At 34.6% G+C, this 25921-nt stretch overlaps 1 protein-coding gene across 1 annotated transcript in view; it reads right to left on the bottom strand.

Moving 5' to 3' along the window:
• The window catches only part of MMRN1 (multimerin 1), a 72075-nt gene that overhangs the window by 38551 nt on the left and 7603 nt on the right, over nt 1–25921 (bottom strand). The window contains exon 2 of the mRNA XM_032332891.1: nt 18274–19096. Within this exon, the coding sequence (XP_032188782.1) occupies nt 18274–18848 (575 nt within the window). The 5' untranslated portion in view covers nt 18849–19096. The remainder of the gene's footprint in view (nt 1–18273; nt 19097–25921) is intronic.

Raw genomic sequence — 25921 nt, 5'->3', positions numbered from 1 at the left:
ACATCTGAGTGTTCTTCTGAACCTAACAATATCTGTATCCAGTAAGGTAAGTCTAATTTACACACACTCCAAGAAAGCCTTAACAAAAATCCCATCCTTGATATAACTAACTCCATGCCAGAACAAAAGTCAATGTTCTTTAAGGGAAGACAACAAAATCTGTTCAGAACGTAGCATCCCAGCATAAAAAATAAACAATAATAAGAACCAGATATGTGAAGAAGGTGGAATATAGGACCAATATACGAGTAAACATCCAATAAACAGAGACAAAACAAAACAGAGATGACGTAGATGTTGAATTGGCAGGCAACCAAAGACTAAAATAGTTATTGTAAATCTGTTCAAGATTATTAAGGAAAAAATGAGCATAATGAATAAACTCATGGCAAATCTAAAAAAAAAAATAACCATTAAATAGAACAAAAACATACAAGATATGAATAAAAGTTGCCTGGATTGGGCTTAACAAAAGTGTGGATCCTGGACATTAAGATCAATGAACTTGGAGGTAGGGCAAAAGAAACTATCCAATCTGAAGTACTGAGGAAAAAATATTAAAACAAATGAACAGAAACTCAAGTGGTCTAAAATATATTAGAGTTCTAGAAGAGTAGGAGAAAAAGATCAAGAAAGAGCAAATAGCTGAAGAAATAAGGGCTGAAATTTTTCTAAAGAATATCAGTCTTCAGATCTAAGAAGCTCAGTGTATCCAGGAAGATAAATACAAAGTAAAACTTCCCTTAAGCACATTACAGATAAATTCCAGATAAAAAACATAAAGAGAGAAAGGAAGGCAGACATTGATTCAGGAAAGAAGGGATCTACCTCAACTTAATAAAGGGCATCTATGAAAAACCTACAGCTAACATCATACTAAACGTTTAAAGAATGAAACCTTCCACTTGAGATCAGGAATAAAACAAGAATGTCTGCTATTGTAACTTCTATTTAATATTTTACTACAAGTTCTAGTCAAGCAATTATATATATATATTATATAATATATATATGATTGAAAACATATCATAGAAATCTATTTCTCCTATGTAGAAAATTATTAAAAATCCACAAAAATGTTACTGGAACTAGCAATGTTTCAATATACAAAGAGCAATTGTATTTCTGCATACTAGCAATGAACTACTCAAAGATGAAATTAAGAAAACAATTCCACTTACAATAGCATCAAAAATGAGCCATGCTCAGGAACATATTTAACAAAGGAAGTACAAAAATTACAAAATATCATTGAAAGAAAGACAACCTAAATAAATGGAAAGCGTCCATCGACTAGAAGACTTAACATTGTTAGAATGGCAATACTCCTTAAATTGATCTACATCTTCAACACAATCCCAGTCAAAATCCCTCCTGCCTTTTTTTTTGCAAAAATTTAAAGCTGTTTTTAAAATTCATGTGGAAATGTAAGAAACTCAGAATAGCTAAAACAATATTGAAAAATAAATGGAAAGGGTCACCTGGGTGGCTCAGTGGGTTAAAACCTCTGCCTTCGGCTCAGGTCATGATCCCAGGATCCTGGGATCGAGCCCCACATCGGGTTCTCTGCTCAGCGGGGAGCCTGCCTCCCCCACCTCTGCTTCCCTTTCTGCTACTTGTGATCTCTGTCAAATAAATAATAAAATCTTTAAAAAAGAAAAAGAAATGGAGGGCTCAGTCCTCACAATATCCAATATCAAAGCTTATTACAAACTATAGTAAGTGAGACTGTATTTGACCAGCCTAAGAATAGTTCTATAGATCAATGGAAGATAATTTAGAGTTTAGAAAACAAACCTTATATTTATCATCAACTAATTCTTGACAACAGTGTCAAGCAATTCAATGGGGAAAGATTGTTCTTTTCAACCAATAATGGTAAGTTAAATTGATAGCCACAGACAAACAGTTAAAGTCGGACTCCTATATCTCATACCAGATATAAAAATCAACTCAAAAATTGATCAAGACTTAAAAGCAAGAGCTAAAACTATAAGACAATTAGAAGAAAGCAAAGACATATATCCACATGACCTGAGATTATCTTGCCAATGTAATAAGGCAAGAAAGAGAAGTGAAGTCTCCCAGTGACTTCAAACATAAAAGTATGTTTACTTGCAGAAAACTTAGGTTTTATGTAGAAGATCATGATGAATCTACAAAAAAAAATAAATAAAAGCTATTGGTGATAATTAGTGAACTTAGCAAGATCTAAAGCAAATATACAGAAAAATAAATTTTTTAATGTAGTAACTAAAATTAACTATATAAAGTTTAAGAATTTTTGTTCATGTAAAGACACCAGAAGTGATTGAAAAAGAGAGGCTATGGGGCACCTTGGTAGCTTAGTCGGTTGAATGTCCGACTTTTGGTTTCAGCTCTGGTCAGGATCTGAGGGTGGTGAGACTGAGCTTTGCAATGAATGGCTCTGCACTCAGCTTGGGGTCTGCTTAAGATTGTCTCCTCTGCCCTTTTTGCTCTGCCCCTGCCCCAAACTCCCTCTCTGTCTAAAAAGAAAGAGAGAAGGAGAGAGAGAGAGAGAGAGGCTATGAATCAGAAGATTAATATTCATAAAATATAACAAATTCCCACCAATGAGTAAGATAAGGACAAGATAAAAATAGAACAATAGAAAAATTGACAAACTACTTGAACAAACATTTTATACAAGGAAATACCAATGGTCATTAAGCATATAAAAAACAAGGTCAATTTTTTTGATGTCAAGAAAATGCAAATTAAGATCACAATGTAATAATATCTGATACTCCAGAATAAGCCAACATTGAGAATTCAACAATCTCACATAGAGAGGATATAGAGAATAGGAGGAATCTCTTAAATACTGTTGACAGAAGTATATATTGGTACAACCACTTTGAAAAATAGTTTGTTAATATTATGTGAAAATGAACATGCAAATATCCTCTGACCCAGTGGCTATGCTTCTTGATACATATTTTAGAGAAACAATTGCACAGGTATACCAGGAATCATATATCTGAATATTTTTAGCAATAGGCATTATTTATAATTATCAAAAACTGAAAGTGGCTCAAATGTTCATTTAACATAGAATGCAGAAATACATGCTGAAATATTTACATAATGAACATTATTCACCTTTAAAAAGATGAACTATAATATTATCTAATAGCTCAAATTTAACTTATAACAAACCTGTGTGATACAAGTGAGTTACAGAAGAAATACAGTATGATGCATTTTTCTTATGTAAAGCTAAAAAATAAAAGTGAACAATACATTGTTTAGGGATATGTGTATATATGGTAAAACTATATTTAATAATGCACCTATTTTGTATGGATCAAATATAGCATAATTTAAAATATTATGATTAAGAACAACATAAATAAATCCCATCTTATAGCCTTAGCTGACTTACTGTTCTGATACTCATGTCTTATCAATGAGACCATACTGCATCCACAACTTTTCTCAAACCAGTTTCTAAAAAACTTCCTTTATATCCATCCATGTGTGCTCATTTTCTTCAACACATAAAATAGTGTAGAAATAGCTGGGAAACTTCCACGGCATCAGAGTCATTTGCCACAAAAATGTCATAATCAGACAAAAATGGGTCTTAAAAAAGTACATATTTCTAGATGACATTCAAACATTAGAAGCCCCCCAAAATGATAAAGATATTTAAAGATATTCCCTACCTCAAGGAATTTTAAATTGTAAATATACATTAATGCTAAAAATGGAGTTATAGGACCTAGAGAGAGAATTAAATGTTAACTATTAAATTAATGCAGACACAAAATATCAATTATTTGCAATTGCATAAAAATAAGTTACTAAACAAATTACATGAGAAAGTAAGTTCCCTAATACAGATGGGTGAGACCTAGTTGCTATAGGTAGAAGTATGGAAAGTGTTTTTATTGTGCTTGTAATATGTTACATAAATTATTTTTTTAATTTTTAAAGGTTGGTAGCAGAATATATATATAAGCGTTGTTTTAGGGAAAGAAGGCTCAGCTCCACTTCTGGTTGTAATACCAAGTTATTTTATCATAAAGACCCTACACCATACTATGGAAAATTCTTAATAACTGTAGGTTAATTGAATGATTAAATTATACCATGAGTTTTTTAAAATCCTTACTTTTTTTCCCTATTGTAAATATGCATCTGGTTACATTTAATTTAGATTCTTCTTTCTCATTTATAATGAGGTTTTTTGGGGGCAAGGGGCAGGGATGATTTACAAAATATGGTATTAAAAGAAATGTTAGGGCGCCTGGGTGGCTCAGTGGGTTAAGCCGCTGCCTTTGGCTCAGGTCATGATCTCAGGGTCCTGGGATCGAGTCCCGCATCGGGCTCTCTGCTCAGCAGGGAGCCTGCTTCCCTCTCTCTCTCTCTGCCTGCCTCTCCATCTACTTGTGATTTCTCTCTGTCAAATAAATAAATAAAATCTTAAAAAAAAAAAAAAAAAAAAAGAAATGTTATATGACAGTATAATCTAATCGCTACAAGTTCAAATCAGTATGGGATGTATGCCTCTAAATCAGTAGAATGTTTAAAATCTATTTTGCCTAAAAATACAAATAATAATTAAAATAATTAAAAAATTAATCTGGGGCACCTGGGTTGGTTTAGTCAGTTAAGTATCTGACTTCTGCTCGGGTCATGATCTCAGGGTCTTGGGATGGAACCTCGGCTCAGGCTCCCTGCTCAGTGGTGAGTCTGCTTCTCCCTTTGCCTCCCCCCGGCTTGTGCTCTGTCTCTCTCTATCAAATAAATAAATAAATAAAATCTTTTAAAAAATCAATCTAAATGTTAAAGACCAAAGGGGGAACACAGTTATTCCCCAGAGTAGAGACACTGAAGTTAATAAACATCTGCTTTGGAATATTTAGGCTTCTTTGGACCTAATGTTTTTTCTGCAAATAAAGCGGACTCCGTCATTTATCTACCTACAGCAAATACAGTGAGAACCATATAGCTTATTGTGCAAGGATCTTTTGAATGAGAAGTTTGAATGGTTAGTTCCATAAAGAAATAAAAAGACCTTTTGGTACAGTTTGTAAAAGCATGGTGAGACTTGCAAAAACACTGTGAAACAAAGAACTGGCAAAAGCAAGAAATAGAAATACAGAAGATTTCAAATTGAGAGGACCACAAAAAAGGGAGACTTTAAAATGTGCATTAGATTTCTTATGCAAATTCACTGATCATTCTAATTTTAGAGAACGAGCAGCTTCAACAGAAGCAGTTAAATAGTCTGTCACCTGAATTAGCTGCGTGAGTGCTGAGGGAGGCGTACAAGGCAGGACAGAAAAAAACAGTATCTCCATCCCTACATACTCTGGGCTTTGGAAAAAGAGATGACAGCTGGATGCATAGGTGGATTGACTGATCGATAGATGATAGATATAGATTATCTGTTGTGAGACTGAATCACAGTGTCACCTGCAGAGATCTTTTAAATTCCTAAATACTAAGACAATCTCATGACTGAAAGAGTTGAGTAGGCAAAAAGCAGACCAGCAGATCGCTCATGGCCCAGCAATCTTTGATCCAGTGCAAATTGGAAGAAATATCCACAGCCAAAGAGCCCCTGGTGTGACTCGTAATTAGGTTTATGCTACTGATGAAATAAGCTCATTAAGGGATGTTAAAAACGTAAATAGAAATTTTAAAACCAAATTATTGGAAAATATAAGTTTAAAAATAGAAAATTAAGCATGGTAAGAGGGTGACAGGCAGTGTAAAGGCAAATGTAATGATCCCAGACAAGCATTTTGCTGAAATCTAAAAATCCTTTGTACCTTTCCAGACTGATTATGGTGGATGGAAAGCAGTTACTTTGAAGTGTTCAGCTTTCCATGGGGTCGTAACCCTCCAAACAGCAGACTGCATTTGGGATTCTCTTTAAGGGTAATAACACGGTTTCTTTTGTGCCGCAGCATGTACGGAAAAAAGCTTGTATTGATTCTTCGGATTTTCCAAGTTAATATGTAAAAGGTTTGTTCTAGGGAAAACCAGGCAGCTTTCGTTACTTATGAAGATCAGCCAGCTTGCAGACCATGCAAAATAGAAGGAAGAAAAAGGATTCCAGCTGGACTTAAAGGACTTGAAGTCTTGTGGATAATGAATGAAGAGAAGCATCGTAAATAAACAGTCTACTCTATACTGTAATTTTGACGGAAATGTTTTAGAAACCTGGTCTCCCAAGGATCTAGTAAAAAGACTAAATTTTAAAAAAATGTTCTATTAATTAGTGATTTGCCATTTGAAGCATAACCTGAAAAGTCCGTGACCTAATCCTATACATTCTTATCCTGAACCGAGAGTAGACTGAGCAACAAAGGAGTCATTTAAATAATGACCAGAATAAATATTTTCTTTAAGAAATAAAAGACAACAATCGACCAATTAACAGCATCCATTTATTTTAGTCTTTAAAACTCATATTGATAAATTGTTTGCCATCTTATCGTAAAAGGCGGAATGTTCCAACTTGTATACTGATAACCTGTGGCTTGAATTGACATGGTAACATGAAAATCATAGGAACTGTGGATATTCATTAGACATCGAGTTAAGCAAAGCCTCCACCATAAATTAGCCAATGGTATATAATTTTTCCCTAGGAAGTTAGAGAAGATTTTGTGTTTGAGAGACTTTATGAAGTGAAGGGACTTTATGATTTTGTTTCCTGCCATCTCCTATTTAGAGGAATTTAGGGATTCAAAGAGGAACAAGAGGAAAATGAAACACAGTCATGGCTACCTCTGAAAAAACATTCTCAGAGAAAGAGGATTATTTTGCAACTCTCCTATCTGCCCCCACACCTCACCTAACAAACACCTATGCCTCTTTGACTTGAGAATCATTCTTTACCTTGTACCTAAAGGTGACCACAAACAAATGATAAACATATATACATGTATTAATGAATTCATAAATGCCTCAAGGAAAGGACTGTTTCCCATGAGATTTAATTTGTAGATAAGAATATTTGTTGATCCTTCACAAAAGAATAGTCCGTTCATGTTGCCACTCATTTATCTTTTGAGGAACACTTTTGTTCTAATTACAAGGCAATGACTGCATGGAAATATATTCCAATAAAACCACCTGAGCTAAGTTTGTCCATCACTAACGGTGAAATTATGAAATTATGGTATAGTACATCATCATACACTAAACCCCTGAAACACATAGCAATTAAATTCCCACCAAACTCAATGATGATTAGTAATATAAACATATTCTAAATATATCAAAAGTAGTCATGTGTTTTTAATGACAAGTGTTTACTACTTTTGTAAATCCAACCTGCTCATTTCTCAACTCGGTAGCGTATGTGGTGAATTTCTTCTCTCTTTCTCTGCCCCTCTCTCTCCTACAAGTTAGTAAAAAGTATTTCATTCTAAAAGCAAAATAAATATAAAAAGCAAGAATATATCCTAACAAGCCTAATTTTGTTGATGTCAGTAATAAGGAAGGAAAACAATCAAATAAAGCCTTACGTGGTTCAGTAGTTCAGGTACTAAGTTCCTGAGGATAAATATGTGCTCTAAGTTTGCAAAAAACAAACAAACAAAACAAAACACCAGTTTTCAGATAACACCACCAACCAGAGTCAATGTTCTCCCTAGCACACTATCCTAATTTAACAATACATTAAAATTTCATGGACAACAATAGCTAAAAGGTGGAAACAATCAAAGTGCCTATGGACAGATGAATGGAGAAACAAAATGTGACATATACAGGGGTGCGTGGGTGGCTCAGTTGTATGAGTGGCTGCCTTGGGCTCAGATCATGAACCCAAGGTCCTGAGATCAAGCCCCACATTGGCCTCCCTGCTCAGAGCGGGAGCCTGTTTCTCCCTCTTCTTCTCCCTATCCCTCTGCCTGCCATTCCCCTTGCTTGTGCTCTCTCTCTCACTATCTCTCTCTCTCACTTTATAATAAATATCTCTATAATAAATTTATTTATGGATAAATAAATTTATCTGTAATAAATATCTCTCTCACTCTATAATAAATAAATTAAATAAATAAATGAATAAATGAATAAATAAAATCTTTAAAAAAATGTGATATATAGGTATCTATCATCTACTTATCTACAATGGAATATTATTCCAACTTAAAAAGGAAAGGAATTCTGCCACATACTACAATATGAATGGTGAAAAGGGAGAAAGACAGAAAGGGAAGATTAGGGAAAGGAGGGGTTTCTCTCAGTTTCACGACCATCATAAACACAGTTTTGCCCCCCTCTGAAGTCAGACTTAGAAGTTCATTTCTGATGATGAAGGGCTGCCTGCTGAACAAGGTTTTCATTCTCCTTTTACTCCACACATGTGGAAAATGAGGAAGAGATTGCATTTCTGTGTCTGGAGTTTTTGTTTCTGTTTTTTCCCTGAATGAAGCAGAAGGGGAGGAGCAGAGACTGGGATACTTACATAAGCGAAACAAAATAATAAGGAAAAGTTTCCTTGACTAGAGGGGGGGGTAACGTAGTTGTTGACTAATGCTTGAGCCAGACTGACTACTTGGAGAATTTGACTCTACTGTTACCAGCCATTATCTTGTTCATTACATGTGGCTTCCTCTTCTATATAGTAAGTATAATAATATAACCTATCTCACAGGGTTGTTGTGAGACCAAATGAATTAATATAAATCACTGCTGCTGCTGATTACATGATTCAGAGAGTTAGTAGGATTTTTTTTTTTACCAGGAGACTAGGTAACTGTGTATCTACTAATATATTTATATATCTCCCGATTTTGCCATATATGCAAATAGAGACACACGACTCCTTTTACACTCCTCTAATGATAAATTTACCTTAACCGTAATTGCTTATACAGATATACATTATGTGTGTGTGCGTGTATATGTATATATATATATTTTTTTCTCCCTTCCCCTCTGCCTCCCCCACTGCTCGCACTCTCTCAAATAAATAAATAAAATCTTTAAAAATAATAATAATAATTTCCAAAAAACCATCCCAGAACATTATCATCATCCTTTTTGTTCAGATCACATGATGAGCTTAGCTCCTAGAATATTTATATATATAAATATTTTTTTTCAAAATGTTTCTATAGTCTTTTTAAAAAAAGATTAATTTATTTATCTAAGGGAGAGAGAAACGGATGGTATGAGTAGGAAGAGGGGCCTAGGGAGAGAATTTTCAAGCAGACTCCCTGCTGAGTGTGGAGCCCCACATAGGGTTTGATCTCACCACCTTGAGATCCTGAACTGAGCAGAAACCAAGAGTTGGACACTTAACGACTGTGCCACCCAGACACTCCAAAATGTTTCTATAGTCTTAAAAAATTATGAACATAAAGACTTCCCAAATGTTATGAAATCTTTATTTTATACAAGTCCTTATTTTTTAATTGAACTATAATAAGAACACCTTTATCAAATTATTAATTTAAGAGACTAGAATTTACATGAGTTTACCAGTCATGAATGAGAAAGTACTCCAAAAAAAATAGACATATACACAATATGAAGGAAGAAATAATAGAAATTGAAAGTAAGTACTTACATATAGTAATGATTCTTAACATAAATCACACATGAATAAAACATTAGACTTTTTATATTTAGTTTGGCTCTTAGTCCAAAAGTAAATTTGTCTAGATATTAATCTCCTTAAGAAAACAACTTATTTTCAAACAAAATTTTATTTGTAATTCATTAATATTTTAGTTTAAGTACCTTTATATAGCCCATGTTTTTCAAAATTCTATATAATATTTAACTTGGATAGAAGTATTAGTTTTATAAAAGAATCATGTAAAAATGTATTTAGAACTGGACACCTGCGTGGCTCAGTCAGTTAATCATCTGCCTTTGGCTCCGGTCCTGATGGGATGGAGCCCCATGTAGGGCTTCCTGCTCAGCGGGGAGCCTGTTTCTCCCTCTGCCTGCCTCTCCTCCTGCTTGTACACTCTTTCTCTCTCTTTGGCAAATAAACTTAAAAAAATAAATAAGGAAATAAAACATTTTTAAAACAAATTTTGAAAGGCAATCACACAATGCTCAGATCATGGGGAATTTCTAATATTCTGATGCTTTGACTTTCTGGTTAATTTAGGTTTTAAGAATAAACTTTTTTTTTACATACCAACTTTTGCAATTAAAGTCTTTTGTCAGACATCATTAATTTGCCTGCCATCATGGGCAGTGTATGGTAAATGTAATTGAGTTTTTGATGATAGAGGATTATACAGTGCTCAGAGTCACAAATTATTGTGTATATATAATATTTTCAGTGCAAAATTTTAGGAGAATGAGCTGAATGTGTCCCCATTCCATAGAGTTTGAACAATTTAGTCCAACCTATTTTTTTAAATTTTAAAGCTAATGATAGTATATTTTTAAGAGACACATTGACTTAGAAATGTAGGACATATTATATATACAATATATATTTATATATTTATAAGTAATAATTCTTAAAATTATTTAAATATAATAGTTTTTCATAAATTTGTCTTATTTTACCTAAATTTATTTTATTTTTTGTTTCTTTTCCTCACAATCTGACTTCAGCCTATTCGGGAACATTGTAAACTGCTTCTGTTCCAGTAGGTGTCAGGCTCTCCCAGTGTGCAGACCAGAAAGCCTCAGAAAAGGCATGCTAACAGATGCTGTGATGCTTAATTCTATACTTATTCCAGTTATTCCTGTAAACTGAGTCTTTTAGCATTTTGTCTTAAATAATAAATGTTTAAAGTAGTATTTTCATATTGAAAAAGCCAAAAGGAAATACAAAAATTTCTCATTTAACCACCTAGGATTATATAAGCACTCATTACATTCTAGCATGTGTAATATAGTATGTATTTATATATCCAGTAGTAATTTAGGGAGGAGAAATATCAAAGGAATGAAATAAAAGGAAATGATTAATGAGACAAAATTAAGATACTGAGTGTTGGTTTTCACTGGCAGTAATCTGGTAGATGCATTTATTTCCCAAGGAAATTTAAGAACATACTCTTTAACATAATGGTGTGTTTCTCTTAAGAATTTTACAGCTTGTGAGAGTAATCCCCTTCAGATGCTATTAGGTTTGATAATAACTTTGCAAAATACATATGACATAGATTGAATGTTTGTGTCCTCCCCAAATTTATATGTTGAAATCCAAATACCCAATATAATAATATTGGGACTAGGGCCATTGGGAGACAGCAGTGCCCACTTGATGGGATTAGTGCCTTTTTTTTTTTTTTTAAGATTTTATTTATTTATTTGTTATAGGGAGAGAAAGAAAGAAGGCACAAGGAGGGGAAGTGGCAGGCAGAGGGAGAAGCAGACTCCCCGCTGAGCAGGGAGCATGATGTGAGACTCAATCCCAGGACTCTGGGATCATGAGCTGAGCTAAAGGCAGACACTTAACTGACTGAGCCACCCAGGCATCCCTGGGATTAGTGCTCTTATTAAAGAGGCCCTAAAGAGATTCTCTCATACCTTCTTTCATGTTTGAAATCTGGAAACCCAGAAAAGGGTTCTCCCTTGCCCATGCTAATCTTAGACATCCAGTTTTCAAAACTGTGAGAAGTAAATTTCTGTTGTTTATAATCCAGTCTGTGTTACTTTTGGTATAGCAGTGTCAAGGAACTGACACAATATATAAATTTAGTTGATCAGATTTTTCACACCCAAAACCTACTCATAATTCACAGAAATAAGTAGAAAAATGCATATTACAATAGTAGAATTAACGTAATGGTTAGTTTTTATAATTTTAAATATTTTTTTAATGTGTTCAAAATTTTTACTTAGAGCGATCTAGTGAAAGATTTAGAGAACTTGCCATTTTAAACATTATTTTAGAAGTCATAATTCATTTAAAGTAAGCTACCTACTTGTACACAAAACAACTTATGTAGTTTATAGAAAAAGAGTAAATAAATGAAGTTCTAAAAGAAAGGTCATTAAACTTAGCAAATAAGATGGTTATCTTGATTGGCATTCAACTTTTATTTCATTTCTGGCATGCTTCATTAATATTTTACCATATTTATGACAATTATGTATTCAAAATAAAATAAAAAATAAAAAAGTAGAAATCTCTCTCACTAGTCCTGGTTTCTGTTCTATTCTCTCCTCCCTTTCATTAAAACCAACCAACAAACCAACCACAAAAGCAAACAAATAAAAACAAACAAAAAGCTCTCCTTAGCCAAGTGTCAATATTTTCGTATTTTCCAGTTTTATATCTATAGTCTTAATCTCTTCTCTGAACTCCAAATCCACCCAATAAAAAAAAAAACTAAAAGCAACCTATAGAATGGGCGAAGATATTTGCAAACAACATATCTGATAAAGGGCTAATGTCCAAAATCTATAAAGAATTTACCAAATTTGGGCACCTGGGTGTCTCAGTTGGCTAAGCAACTGCCTTTGGCTCAGGTCATGATCCTGGAATCCCAGGATCGAGTCCCACAAGTCTGCTTCTCCTGTTGACCTCTCTCCTCTCATAATCTCTCTCTCTCTCAAATAAATAAGTAAAATCTTAAAAAAAAAAAAAAAGAATTTACCAAATTCAACACCCAAAAAATAAATAACCCAGTTAAGAAAGGAGCAGAAGACATGAACAGACATTTTTCCAAAGAAGATTTAAAAATGGCTAACGGGGGCACCTGGGTGGCTCAGTGGGTTAAGCCGCTGCCTTCGGCTCAGGTCATGATCTCAGGGTCCTGGGATCAAGTCCCGCATCGGGCTCTCTGCTCAGCAGGGAGCCTGCTTCCTCCTCTCTCTCTGCCTGCCTCTGCATCTACTTGTGATTTCTCTCTGTCAAATAAATAAATAAAATCTTAAAAATAAATAAATAAATAAATAAATAATAAAAATGGCTAACGGATATATGAAAAGATGCTCAACATCACTTATCATCAAGGAAATACAAATCAAACCACAAAGAGATACAACCTCACACCTGTCAGAGTGGTTAAAATGAACAACACAGGAAATGGCAGATATTGGCCAGGATGTGGAGAAAGGGGAAACCTCTTACATTGTTGGTGGGAATGCAAACTGGTGTAGCCACTGTGGAAAACAATATGGAGATTCCATGAAAAGTTAAGAATAGAACTTCCTTCTGACCCAGCAATTGCACTACTAGGCATTTACCCAAAGGAAACAAAAATATTGATTTGAAGGGATACATGCACCCCAATATGTGTAGCAGCATTATCAACAATAGCCAAACTATGGAAAGAACCCAAGTGTCCAACACATGATAAATGGATAAAGAAGTGGTATATATATACAATGAAATATTACTCAGCCATTAAAAGAATGAAATCTTGTCATTTTCAGCAACATGGATGAAGCCACAATGTATTATGCTGAGTGAAATAAGTGAAGAGAAAGAAAAACACTGTATGATTTCACTCATATAGAGAATGTAAGAAACAAAACAGATGAACATAGGGGAAGGAAAAAAGAGAGAGAGAGAGGGAAGCAAACCATAAGAGACTCTTAACTATAAAGAAACCTGAGGGTTGCCAGAAGGGAGGTGGGGGGTAGATTGGCTATATCCATGGTGGGTATTAAGGAGGCCACTAGTGATGAACACTGGGTGTTATATGTAAGTGATGAGTCACTAAATCCTACTCTTAAAACAAGCAAACAAACAAACAAACAAACAAAAAGAAAGGCAAGGTTCTCATTTTCATGGGATGTCTGTTTTATTGCAGAAAGACTAAAAAGACACGGCTGTCTCCATAAATAAACTTAATAATTTCACATCAGTGTCATGAAGAAAAAATAAGGGTGATACAATAAGAATGGCAAATTTACACCAGTTAATCAGAGTTTTCATTGATGAGGGACATTAAAGATGAAGACACATGAGGAAAGGAATTTTCTCTCTTTCTGTACACTGAAAGAAAAACATTCTAGTAAGAACAAACAGGAAGTTTTCTTGAGATGCATATAAACTGGACAAGTTCAGTATCAAGAGAGGTCAGTGTGGCCAGAGGAAAAGAAGTTGAATGAACTTGGGAGTGTGATGAAGATGAGATCATAGAGAAAGTCAGGAGTCATATCAAGCAAGACCCTATGGGCCAGGGTGAGGATTTAGGATTTTATTCTAAATGAAAAGAAAAGCTACTGAGAGATTTTTAGCATGTGAACAAAATGTTAAATTCCATAAATTTTAAGACAACATCTCTGAAATCAATAATACATTTTAAAATCAATGACATTTTTCAGTCACTCTTGTCAAACAGTAGTTATTGCCATTGCCTTAGAGACACCTTAACCAGTTTTATTTATATTTTCATTTTAAGTCACAAAAGAGTGACATGTGTATATGTATATATCCATATATATGAAATAATCTCTAAGAGATAAGTAAGTCTAAAAATTCTAAGAAATAATGTCATACTTTTCTTTCTTATAGTATATGAAATAATGTGTCACAAAAGATGAAGTCTTATATCAAATGAAATTCATTAATCTGATTTAAAAGTTTTAACACCCAATGATATATGTCAAATTTATTTAAAAAAAAAAAAAGCTAAAAGGATCTCTCACTTGGATGGAACATGAATTACAAGGGACAAGAGTGGTAATATTTGGACAAGCTAGGAGTCTGGTGGTAGATAATGGTGCCTAGGAAAGGATGGTGTAGTGAGGGTAGGGAGGGATTTGAAAGATACTGGAAGGAGTACCAAGAAGAAGTCTTGATATATTAGATAAAAGGAGGGAAGAAAAATGTCATGGATATATCAAGGCGTTTCTGGTTAGGGAGCTAGACATTAACTGAGATGATGAAGATTCACATAGGTGTGTACAGGGTTGGGATTGTGGGAAAAGTTAATTAGGCAATTGATATCTATCTATACCTCATTTAACCGAGTATCTTCTTGGGGAAGGTCTACCCACCTTCAAGGTAGGTCATTCACTCTGTCACATACACTCATAAGCGTCATTCAGAATGTTTACCACCATTTGGTTTCAATATCAGCCTTCGTGATTCACTGTTTTTCCTCCTCATGTTCTTCCCATTGGAATATAGACTCCATGAGGGCAGAAGAGGAGGCCATTTTGTTCACTATTTTACCCTCAAAATGAACACAATGCTGGGGACATATTAGGTCCTCCACAAATAATTTTCCAATGCATAAATAGGTTAATTCTAATGTCTTTTTAAAAAATCTGCCTATTTCAGAGTCCATTCACTGATCAATAACCACTCTACCAGATAGTAAACCACAGCTCTGGGGTAGCCAACAGTTCCTGCAGCACTAAGACGAAGAGAGTACAAGATGAGACAAGAATATGCCAGCAAAATTCTATAGGATTCCTTTTACCTAGAATCACTATAAAGTTCCAAGAGCAATAATGAAAAATGAAACAAAACAAAACAAGCACAACAAGGAAAACCTAAAATAAATCATCTAGATTTTATCATAGAGAAACAAGAATATTTCTTTGGGAAAGATTCTTCTTTATATTCAAATATTAATCTATAAATTTTACATTCAGCTTGTTAAATATTTATTGTGTACCTATTATAATCCAGAGACCTTGTTAGCATTCAAATGTGTCTCTATAAGAAAGGAGATCACAAAGGTCACTGTAATTATAATACACTATTGTAAGTGCAGTGATAAAAGAATTCAAGGAACGCTCTATGAAAGTTGGAAGACGTACCTCACAGCCTGAGAATGCTTTCTGGAGCTATAATTATTGGGTGAAAAGGAAGAGGATGATGGGAAAAGGACATGTTAGCCAGAGGGATGAACAGGGAACAAAGACAGGTTTAATAGCATATTGTGGACCAGAGACCTACAAATTTTACTGGCCAGAACGTCAAAGACAAGGCTGGGGAGGTAGGCAGAAGACAGATCAAAGATGGCATTGTATGGTTAACTGTGTAAGGATCTGAGCTTTGTTCTGGAAGCAAAGAATAGCCTCTGAGGGCTCATAAGCAGGGGCATAAACTAGTCACTCTCACTTACCCATTTGGGAGAACAGATCGCATTTGCTGAAGGAGTATAATATAGGGGTTGAAAGTTACATCACTGAAGCCTGCCAGCAGGGTTTGAATCTACAAGATTTACTTTTAAGTGACCTTAGTTAAATTACTTAATCTCTCTGCAAGAAATAATAACAGAATCTTCTTCATGAAGTTATGGTAGTGATCAAATGATTGAAGAAAAATATATGTGTATTTTCTTTGGAAAATCCACGGGATGATGTTAAAGGTTACACCTTTAACATCTTATTTCCTTCTACTACATATTGAGTTTTTAGAAATCTGGAAGATATGTTACTGCTCAGTTTTTATAAGACATATCCCTGCAGGCAGAATCATTCTTACTTTAAAAATTCTATGTGTCCAAAAAAAAAAAAAAAAAAAAATTCTATGTGTCCTTAGAAACTGGAACAGTGTTAGGCACATAATAAAACAACTAGCATTTATTTAAAAGCGAGTATTTCAGCGCCCAGCTAGCTCAGTCGGTAGAGCATGAGACTCTTAAAAGCAATCTAATTATGAAATAATACTATATAAAATGTGACATTTTAATGTGGATTTTTCTCCTTGTTTTCACTATATTTCATATTCTATTGAAAAATCTCTTGATGACAGCATCTTTAAAAAGTTCATAATCATTTTCAATGAGTACTAAGAGTTCTATATAATTGGTTTAAAAAATAAAATCATGCAATCTAATAAAGTGACATGGCATTTGCTATCATCATTTAATAGACCACATCCTGTTGTCCCTCAACGTGAGAAAGTTTAATTTATATGTTAAAATGTCTGTTATAGGGATAGTTTACCCAACCTAAGTTGAACATTTTGTAATCTGTAAAATTAGTTTTATAGTACATTGCTATTGTTCTAAATTCCACTAAGTAAATAAATATTTAGTTAGAATCAGACTTACTTATATATTTTTAAAAATTCCATAACCTTTGAAATACAGTGAAATAATGGGATTTAAAAATAAAGAATACATAGATATGAATCTATTGGCTTATATTTTTCCCAGTGTCTCCTCATCGTATCAATATCAATAACAGTATCAATACCTATATCTGATATTGTTATCAGTATCAATAACACTGATACTCTTATCAATATCAATAACTGCTTTGACATGATGCCTCTCACAGAGCAGGTGTAAGCTACTATCATTGCCTTAAACTATGTTATATAGTTAGTAAGATGTTTAATTCAACTAAGATCCCAAGGCATTATTTGATGTCTTGAAATTATTTTGTTGTAGGTAAAAGGTATTTGAAAGTTTAGTTTCGTAACACTAAACTACTAGTATTCCAAACAGATTGCTCTGGACATTAAACAAATAAAAACATTGGCCTGCATTTTTCACAGCTATTTTGTTTGTTTGTTTGTTTGTTTGTTTGTTTGTTTTAGTATTCTGGGAGCCCTTTGGAAAGTCTTCCTTAACAGTACTTTTAAAAGTTTTTTTATTTTTTTACTTCAACAATTCACATGGACTTTGCTTGAATTTTATATCAAAATCCATTTGAAAAATGGGCTTTTCTACTCATCACATTCATGATAATGCTATAACTCAATATAAGAGTACTAGTAAAATATGTTTCTTAGCACCTGTTCTGTGAGAAGCATACATCTAAGTATGTTCGAATAATATGAACCTTGCAGGATCACTCTGTGAACTTGGTATTTTTATCTGTACCTTCATACCATATCTGTATTTTTACATAGGAAAAAAGGCAGTCAGGGAGCCCCATTAACTTGCTCAAAGTCACCAACTGAGACATTACTGGATCCGGGATTCCACCCCAGCTCTACTTGGTTTGATCTTGAGAATTATATCTTTAACAGCACCAGGCTCTGTCAACTTTTAAGTCTGTTCACATCTCGCTGTACTGTCATTTTTCCTTCATGTTGTGGGTGTCCTTCTGAGGCCCACCAATATACCCTTGAATTGAATAAGCAACTAACAATCACTGTAGTATTAAGTGTTTGTTAGTGAGCATCTCAAGTAAAAGCCCCATTATAAATGACTACGATCAGTTCAATTAAAACAAAATAGCTGTATTTTTTTGGTTCATCTTTTCTACATTAGATAAAGTAATGCTTAATTACCTTATCTAACTGAAATGTGATCCAGCTTCATCCTGAACATGAAAACATTTTCTAAGAGTGAGAAACTGTTAGCTTGCAATCTCACAGACTTTATAGTTAAGGAGAGAAAAAAAAAAAAAGAAGAAAGAAAAGGAAAGAATCTTTCTTACTTTCCTCTAGTTGTTTCAAAACTTGATTTTTGGTAGTTGGTTTTCTGGCTTCCACTGCTGTCACCTCTGCTGAGGTATGTTTCCCGTGGGGACCGATTTCCCAGGTCGCCTGCAACTGCGTTGGGAGAGATGGCTTGTTGATTTGACTTTCTGGCAAAGCTCTGAAGAAATTTCATTGTAGAGTTGGAAAGGACCACTGACTCTGCTCTTGGGCTGAACTTGAGGCTAGGTTTGGTTGGGAGGGCAAGAGGCTGTAACTTCAGCGCCCCTTCTGTCTTCTCTGGGGGTGTGAGAGTTTGGTTTCCCACACCCTCAGGAGGTGTGCCTCTTTTTGAGGGAGGCAGTGTTGATTTTAGAAGACGCTTTTCAAAGGTTCTTGCCTCAGGAATTGTAGCTATCTCAGCTGACATGATCTGAGGGGTTGGAAGCATTTTATTTAGAGAAACCGTAGCAGAGGCTATGTTCTCCTGGGAGCTTGCATCCTCAGGGGTAGTCCAAGTATGCGTGGTGTTGATAAGCCCAAAGCCCCCATTCCATAAACTAGAAAGCAGAATAAATAGCTTTGCTCTCTTCATCTCAGTAGTTTGTAGCAAAAAAGCTCATGTGAAATTGGGAGATACAGTCCTTCTAGTCTTTTCAACAGCTGCTTCCACACTGACTCCGCTAAGACAGAGCTTTGCCAATTTGAGATGTGCAGAGGAAACAGGTTTCTGTGTTTTGTAATGGACTCAGGAAGTTTGATTTCCTGTTTCTGTAGGTTTTGTGTGATCTGTGACCTCGGGTGGGATGGATCTATGGAGGTGGCAAAGGGTGTCTGACGAAGCTAAGGGTAAATGGGAAAACACAGGCAATTATTATCAGGGAAATCCATGAGAAAAACATGAAGTAACTTTTCTTTCCTATGTCCACTCATGTTTCATTGGTTGCTGATTTGAAGAGAAATTTCACATTGATGATAGAAGAGTATGGAATTTTGTTTGGATGAGCTGGATCAAGGAGTTTAACACTTTGTTCTATTACACAGGGAAAATGAGAAAAAGAAATTATGACGTTTCTTTTCCACTGTGCCCCATCCAGAGAATCACATTTTGTTCAAATGCTTATATGCATGCACAACAAACAAAAACTCATTGACAGAGTCCCTAACCTTTTACACATCACAGGCTGAATTATGAAAAAAAAAAAATATATATATATATATATACCCCTATTTTTATAAATATACTTCTGCCAAAGCATTACTTGAAGTTAATCTCAGTGATGACAAGTAATACCAAAAAATAGAAGTGTAGATTATTGAATTATACAGGTATATATGGAACTTACGTTAAATTTTGCTGTTAGAACTTCTCAGAACCAGTTTATGGAATGAATAGTAAGAATTTTGGATAATAACAGATGAAGAAAAATGAAGTCATGTGAAAATAGATTAAAATGGAATCATATATAATGCTTTGGTACTTCTACTGTGGTGCAAAAGGATATTAACTGTAGGTAATAGAGAACTAAATTGATTAAAGACTTTTCTATGGTTGTTTTCCTAGTAGAGATGCTTCATAGGATTTATGACTTCACTACTATAGCAAATCTCTGATTTTCAGGCTTCAATTAAGCTCTCTCATCTGTAAAAAATTTCCACAGCAGACTCTTTGGACATATAAATAACACATTATAACAGTTCATCCACTCTTTCATTCTTTCAGTAATTACCCAAACCCTCAGTCAGCTTCAGCTGACTTAGGTGCTGAGATTACAAAGCAAGAATATTCTTGGCTCTCTACTTGCTTATGGTCTGTTATGTTATCTTAAGCTCAGATCTATGTGTAATTAATCTTTCTGCCCATTTTGTGCAAAGCATTAGGCTTTTGCTGATATTCAGCCATAGAATTTTTTTCTTTCAGAATTGGATAACCAAAAAAAGAAAAAATAGATAACCAGAAACCTCATGCCTGTTGCGTTACATATTACTGTAGATACATACTCTTGTCCCTAATCCTGTATTCAGAGCACCAGGATTTGGAACAAGGCCTACTTTTTCTCTGAACTACTAACTACTAGGTCATAATACTTCTTCCCTCCCTTTAATTTTTACCATTTATTTCTACAAGTATATTGTTGACAAATTAGAGATATATAATAAGAAGTTATTTAAACCAAGACACATACTAATCAGTAGAAACCCTAATTAACTTTAATATGAATTAAAACCCATCTGTTTCTTGAATATATACCACAGAAAAATCCAACAAACCTTGCATTAGTAAAAAAAGCAAATAGATCCAACACAGATAATCCAGGCAGTAATTCATCACTAAAAAGAACAATGAAACTGTATAATTTTCATAACACAAAGTTTTTTTTTTTTTTTTACTACTAAGAGAAAGACATTACAGCATCTTTATCTGTAAAAGACACGAACAACTAGCCTTGGCTTAGAGCAAACTAGTAATTCAGGAAAACCCAAGTAAAAATCTTCTATTTAGTGTATAATTTTAAATACATTTTCTTAGATCTAATAAAAGCAGAGGAATAGGCTGCCTTGAAAGCTTAAGAAACAACCAGAATGATAGCACACGATTTTTTTTTTTTTTTTTTTTTTTTGGCTTCCATGGTTTGTAAAATACATCTTAATCCTGTTCAGGACAAGTGAACTTTAGTGGTAAAGGGTCACTTATTGGATCTATAACTGGTAACAAATAGCTCTCAAATGGAAATAAAAACTGAACTGAGCTAAGCAATTCATTTTGCTCTTGCAAGGTATTGACCAATAACGACTTTTGGTTACCCTCTTTCTAGCTTACAAATGACCTTGTGATCAAAAGGCTAAAGGTTCTGTATCTCATTATCAGTCCACCAAGCCATCTTTACATGTAACTCTCCAGAGAATCCCCAGCACATTTGGAGGTTTTAGATGTATAGATCACCCTGTAATTGGAGACATAAAATATCTGTTCTCCAGAAACTGTCAGAGGCCTAACCTCAAATTCTGCTTCCTCAGACTCACCAAATACAAATACTCACCAAATAACAATTAAGAAAAATTATATTTCTGCGATTACTGCCTAAAGATACTCAATCCATTCTTCTAACTGCTTTAAATACTATCTGTGGATTAAACTATATCATCAGAGTTTCATATACTTGTATCCCATCATTTTGCTATACTCCACATTATCCATTAGGTTGTTTTTAGTTTGTTTTACCCTATTGCCATTTATTAACTTTCAGTAATTTTAAAAGAAAGGAACTATGAAACTTATTATATTATGATATATGATATATAATATGATATATTATCATTATATTATGTACTATCAGGAGGTTTTTTGGGTTATTTTTCATTTATCACAAATATAGCATTGAATACATATTGCAAATTGGGTTCTCTCCAAGTAATGAGATAATGTGTTCACTGTATTTTTCTTTTCTCCCTTATAATATGCATGAATCAATTTTCTAATCACTAGAAAAAATGTTTATTAAGTTGAAATAGAAATATAAATGAGTTAAAAGAGAATCTTAGATTAAGGATTTTATTGTTTGCCGATGATGGTATGTATTATTTAAAGCAATTTTTAGGGCTGTAAGAATATTATCCTTTATAGAATGTTGGGGTATAGAATAACTTCTAATAGATTAATAAGATTTCTGAGCAGCTTCATTCTTTTTTCACATGAGAAATTCTTATTTTTAAAAACAGTTTGAAATATTTATTTATTTATTTATCAAATATTTTATTTATTTATTCTGAAAGAGAGAGAGAGAGAGAGCATGAGTAGATGGGAGGGCAAAAGGTAAGAGAGAAGCAGACTCCCTATTGAGCAGGGAGCTTGATGGATCCCAGGACCCTGGGATCATGACCTTGAGTCCCAGGACCCTGTATTCATAACGTGAGCCCAAAGCATATATACTTAACAGAGTGAACAACCTGGGAGCTCTAACCTCTTATAACCCTCTTCCATAAATTGTCACTGTCTAAAAAATAATCACAGAAAACAAAGTTCTAAGCCTTTTTCAATTTTATGTTGCTCGAAAATATTGAAAACCTCTTGAATATACACACACACACACACACACACACACACACACACACACACAAAGGCTGTTGCAAGCATACAGTCAAAAGGCTGGGGGAGGGAAAGAAACAGATTTCAGGGAGATTTTCATGAGCCGTAAATGTGCTAGGTAAGTTAAATTTGGCATTTATTTAGTTCTCCCAGTCATGGTGGATAAGTATTCTACTTTCATTTTTGCTGATAAAAAAATTAAGTTTAACGAAGTTAAATGATGTCCTAGAATAACACAATGGTAATTGATAGAACAGATATTTATGTCCTATTCTGATTTTTTCCACATCTGAAAATATATCCCATAAAAGAAGTAGTAAATTTCTAAATTTATAGAAGTTTGAGGAAAATAATTGACAAGTTGTCTTAAATTCATTTTCTCAATGGTTTTTTTTAACTTCTTTATTTTTTGCTTTTATCTCACAACTAAAACATATAATGAGATATACTAATAATTTAATGACTAAAATTTGAGTTAATGGAATTAGAGGGGAAAGTTTGTGTTTTTATAAGTTTGCCTTTTGTCTAAACTTTTGTTTCTTGTTTTTTTTTTCCTCTTTGGTTGGGTGCCTTTTTCAATTTCTGTACAGTACTGTAAGAGATGACGTTGCTTTATTTTTGACAGCACAATAGTATGCTTCTTCATTTGCTAGAATGGAACCTCCAGGATAGCAGAAGACTGCTGCATTCCCAGCATCTAGGACAGTGCTTCATTGGCATTCAGTAAATATTTGTTAAATAAATGAATGAATGGATGAAACTGTGAATGTACTTCAGTAATAGCACCTATTAGAGGGTTAAAAAAGGGATCTATTTTTCCAACTTATAGCCACACAAAAGAAACAAAAACCAATCTAAATATATACTTATATATATATATATATATATATATATATATATATATATACTTACTTTATGAATAAACTTCAAAAATCTCCTATAATACCCCTTCAACCAGATTGCCTCTTGTCAATCTTCCCTAAATAAAATTTCAAAAGCCCATTGTTTCTACCTCACCTGTTTTTTAAAATGTGGTTTAAATAGGTTATTTTAAAACCAGGCCCGCACATGAGAATCAAAGCAAAGACTAAGAGCTGTGTATTAAAGGATAATGAGGAAGTCGTAATGCCAGGAAAAAAATCTAAGTATGCAAATTAAAATTAAGAACAAAATTTAGGTCTTAGTGGGTTGGTAGGAAAGGAAATATGGAAGTGAAATGAATTATATTATTCTTAATATTAAGTGAGAGAAGCATATTATTAGTTTGTCAGGAAAGAAAACACAACATAATTGGTCTTAATATCAAATTTTTAGCTTTATGATTAAGGACATAAAGAACACATTGATAACACAAGACCAAATATCCCTCATAAGCAAAAGTCTATATTGATATATCGTTTGCAACATTATCTTAGTGCTTAATTTATATTTTCTATTTAAGGAAAACAGTATGTTTGAAATGAAATTAAGAATAATTTCTTTTGAAAATATAAAAAATAACAATATTTCATTTCCCAATTTATGTCTAGCCATTGAGTGACTCTTCCTAAAAATATGAAACACATATAATTCTTCCTTTTTCCTCCTGCTAAGTACATCTGAAAATCCTTGACAGTATATATCAAACAAACATCAGAAGACTCTGAAAGGTAGAGAAAAAACAGCCATACTGCAAGGAGGACCCAAGAAATACCACAGCATTGGGTTTCCTGAATTTTCTTTCTGTCTCATATCCCAGTGGTGGAGAACTTGGCAAACAGGGAACACAATGGCACAACAATAAAAGTTTCAAAAAAGGCCAAAAAGGAATAAAAAAAGGCGCGCTCACAAAGACAGGAATCTAGTCAGACAATCGCTGCACTATCCCCACCAAAGCTACAGAAAACATGTGATCCCACCCCCACTTTGCAGCAAAGGCTGAATGGAGGACCTTAGACTTCTACCTTTGTAAGGTTGCAGCAAGTTGTCAGCCCCTGTCCCTCCCTTGGCTGTCAGAAAAAGGCCAATAGAGAAGCTAGAAATTTCACTATCAAGGGAGCTCCAATGAGTCACTGCTCTAACCCTCCAATGGCTGGGTAAAGGAAAGAGAACTAGAAAATAAAAATAGCTTTGAAGCATGTCAGGTCTTCACTGACTACACTCCAATGGTCCCCAAAAGGCTGGAGAAAGAGACAAAACTTCAGAGAGATATCTTCATGGTGTAGAAATTCACAGGTGGATCTAGAAAAATAAGGGAACTCACCAGAGTTCTTTTTAAAAATGCTTTCTTACTATAAAGTAGGAGGTCTCCCCCTGTGTTTTATCACCTCTTCTTCACCCCACTGATGAGGAGGAATTCCCAGCCTAGAGTTATGGGGATGGCTGAACACATGATACCTGACACTGGATGGATGAAACTGGCAGCAGTTTATACATACACTCACACTGAGGAGGACATCATCACATACTATACAGGGTCACACAGAGGTAGTGCTGAGGAACAGGATAAACAACCAGGGGCATGAAGAAGACTTTATCATAATGAGAGTGTGGGCTGCCTTCTGGCTCCCCTGGGAGGATGCACTTGGCTTGTTTAAATAATTCTACAGACTGACAGGGAATTGAAACCTATGACTTAGAGACAAGCAGGAAGTATGCCTGGTCCCTCTGATAAAGAGGACTGTTTGACAGGGAACCTTATCCACCAGGGCAAAGTGGGGAAGACGACTTGTGGTTAGGCCATCTATGGCCTTTCGGGTTCCACATGTCAAGGCAGCACATGATACTGCACCTTAATTTTAGACCTTACACCCTACAAAGTTCAGAGCCTTTCTTCTGTGTTGTGAATGGTTAGAACTCTTTGGAGTTTTGTCTGTGCTCAGAGACTTTAGTTGAAAAGAAAATCCTAATCATGCTGTCAAAGTATTTAAAGACTGTGTTGAGTTAAAACCAATAAAAGGCATGGGGCTCCTGGGTGGCTCAGTGAGTTGAGCTGCTGCCTTTGGCTCGGGTCATGATCTCGGGGTCCTGTGATCAGGTCCCGCATTGGGCTCTCTGCTCAGCAGGGAGCCTGCTTCCCTCTCTCTCTCTCTCTCTCTGCCTGCCTCTCTTGTCTACTTGTGATCTCTGTCAAATAAATAAAAAAATTAAAAAATTTTTTAAAAAGGGGAAACAACTTTAGTTTATTTTTTATTATTTTTTAAAATTTATTTGAGAAAGAGAGAGAGACAGAGAAAGAGAGCACACAAGCAGGAGGAGTGGCAGAGGGAGAGGGAGAAGCAGGCTCCTGGCTGAGCAGGGAGTCAATGTGGGCCTCCATCCCAGGACCCTGGGATCATGGTCTGAGCTGAAGGCAGGCACTGAGCTGCCCAGGTGCCCCCAAAAACTTTAGTTTAGATTAGACCTTGCTCAAATACAAATTGTTGTGACTCGGCCCCCACACCAGAGGCCTGACAGAACTAAAGGTATGCCCTTATCTGAGGCAAAGTTTGCTTAGTACAGTTCTTATACACATAATGCTTCCCAAAGATTGTGAGACAAATGAAGAAATTAGAAAAATGTGACCTAGGGGCGCCTGCATGGCTCAGTGGGTTAAAGCCTCT

This window comes from Mustela erminea, chromosome 2 (genome assembly GCF_009829155.1).
Source record: "Mustela erminea isolate mMusErm1 chromosome 2, mMusErm1.Pri, whole genome shotgun sequence".
NCBI lineage: Eukaryota > Metazoa > Chordata > Mammalia > Carnivora > Mustelidae > Mustela > Mustela erminea.
This window is presented reverse-complemented; position numbering and strand designations above follow the sequence as displayed.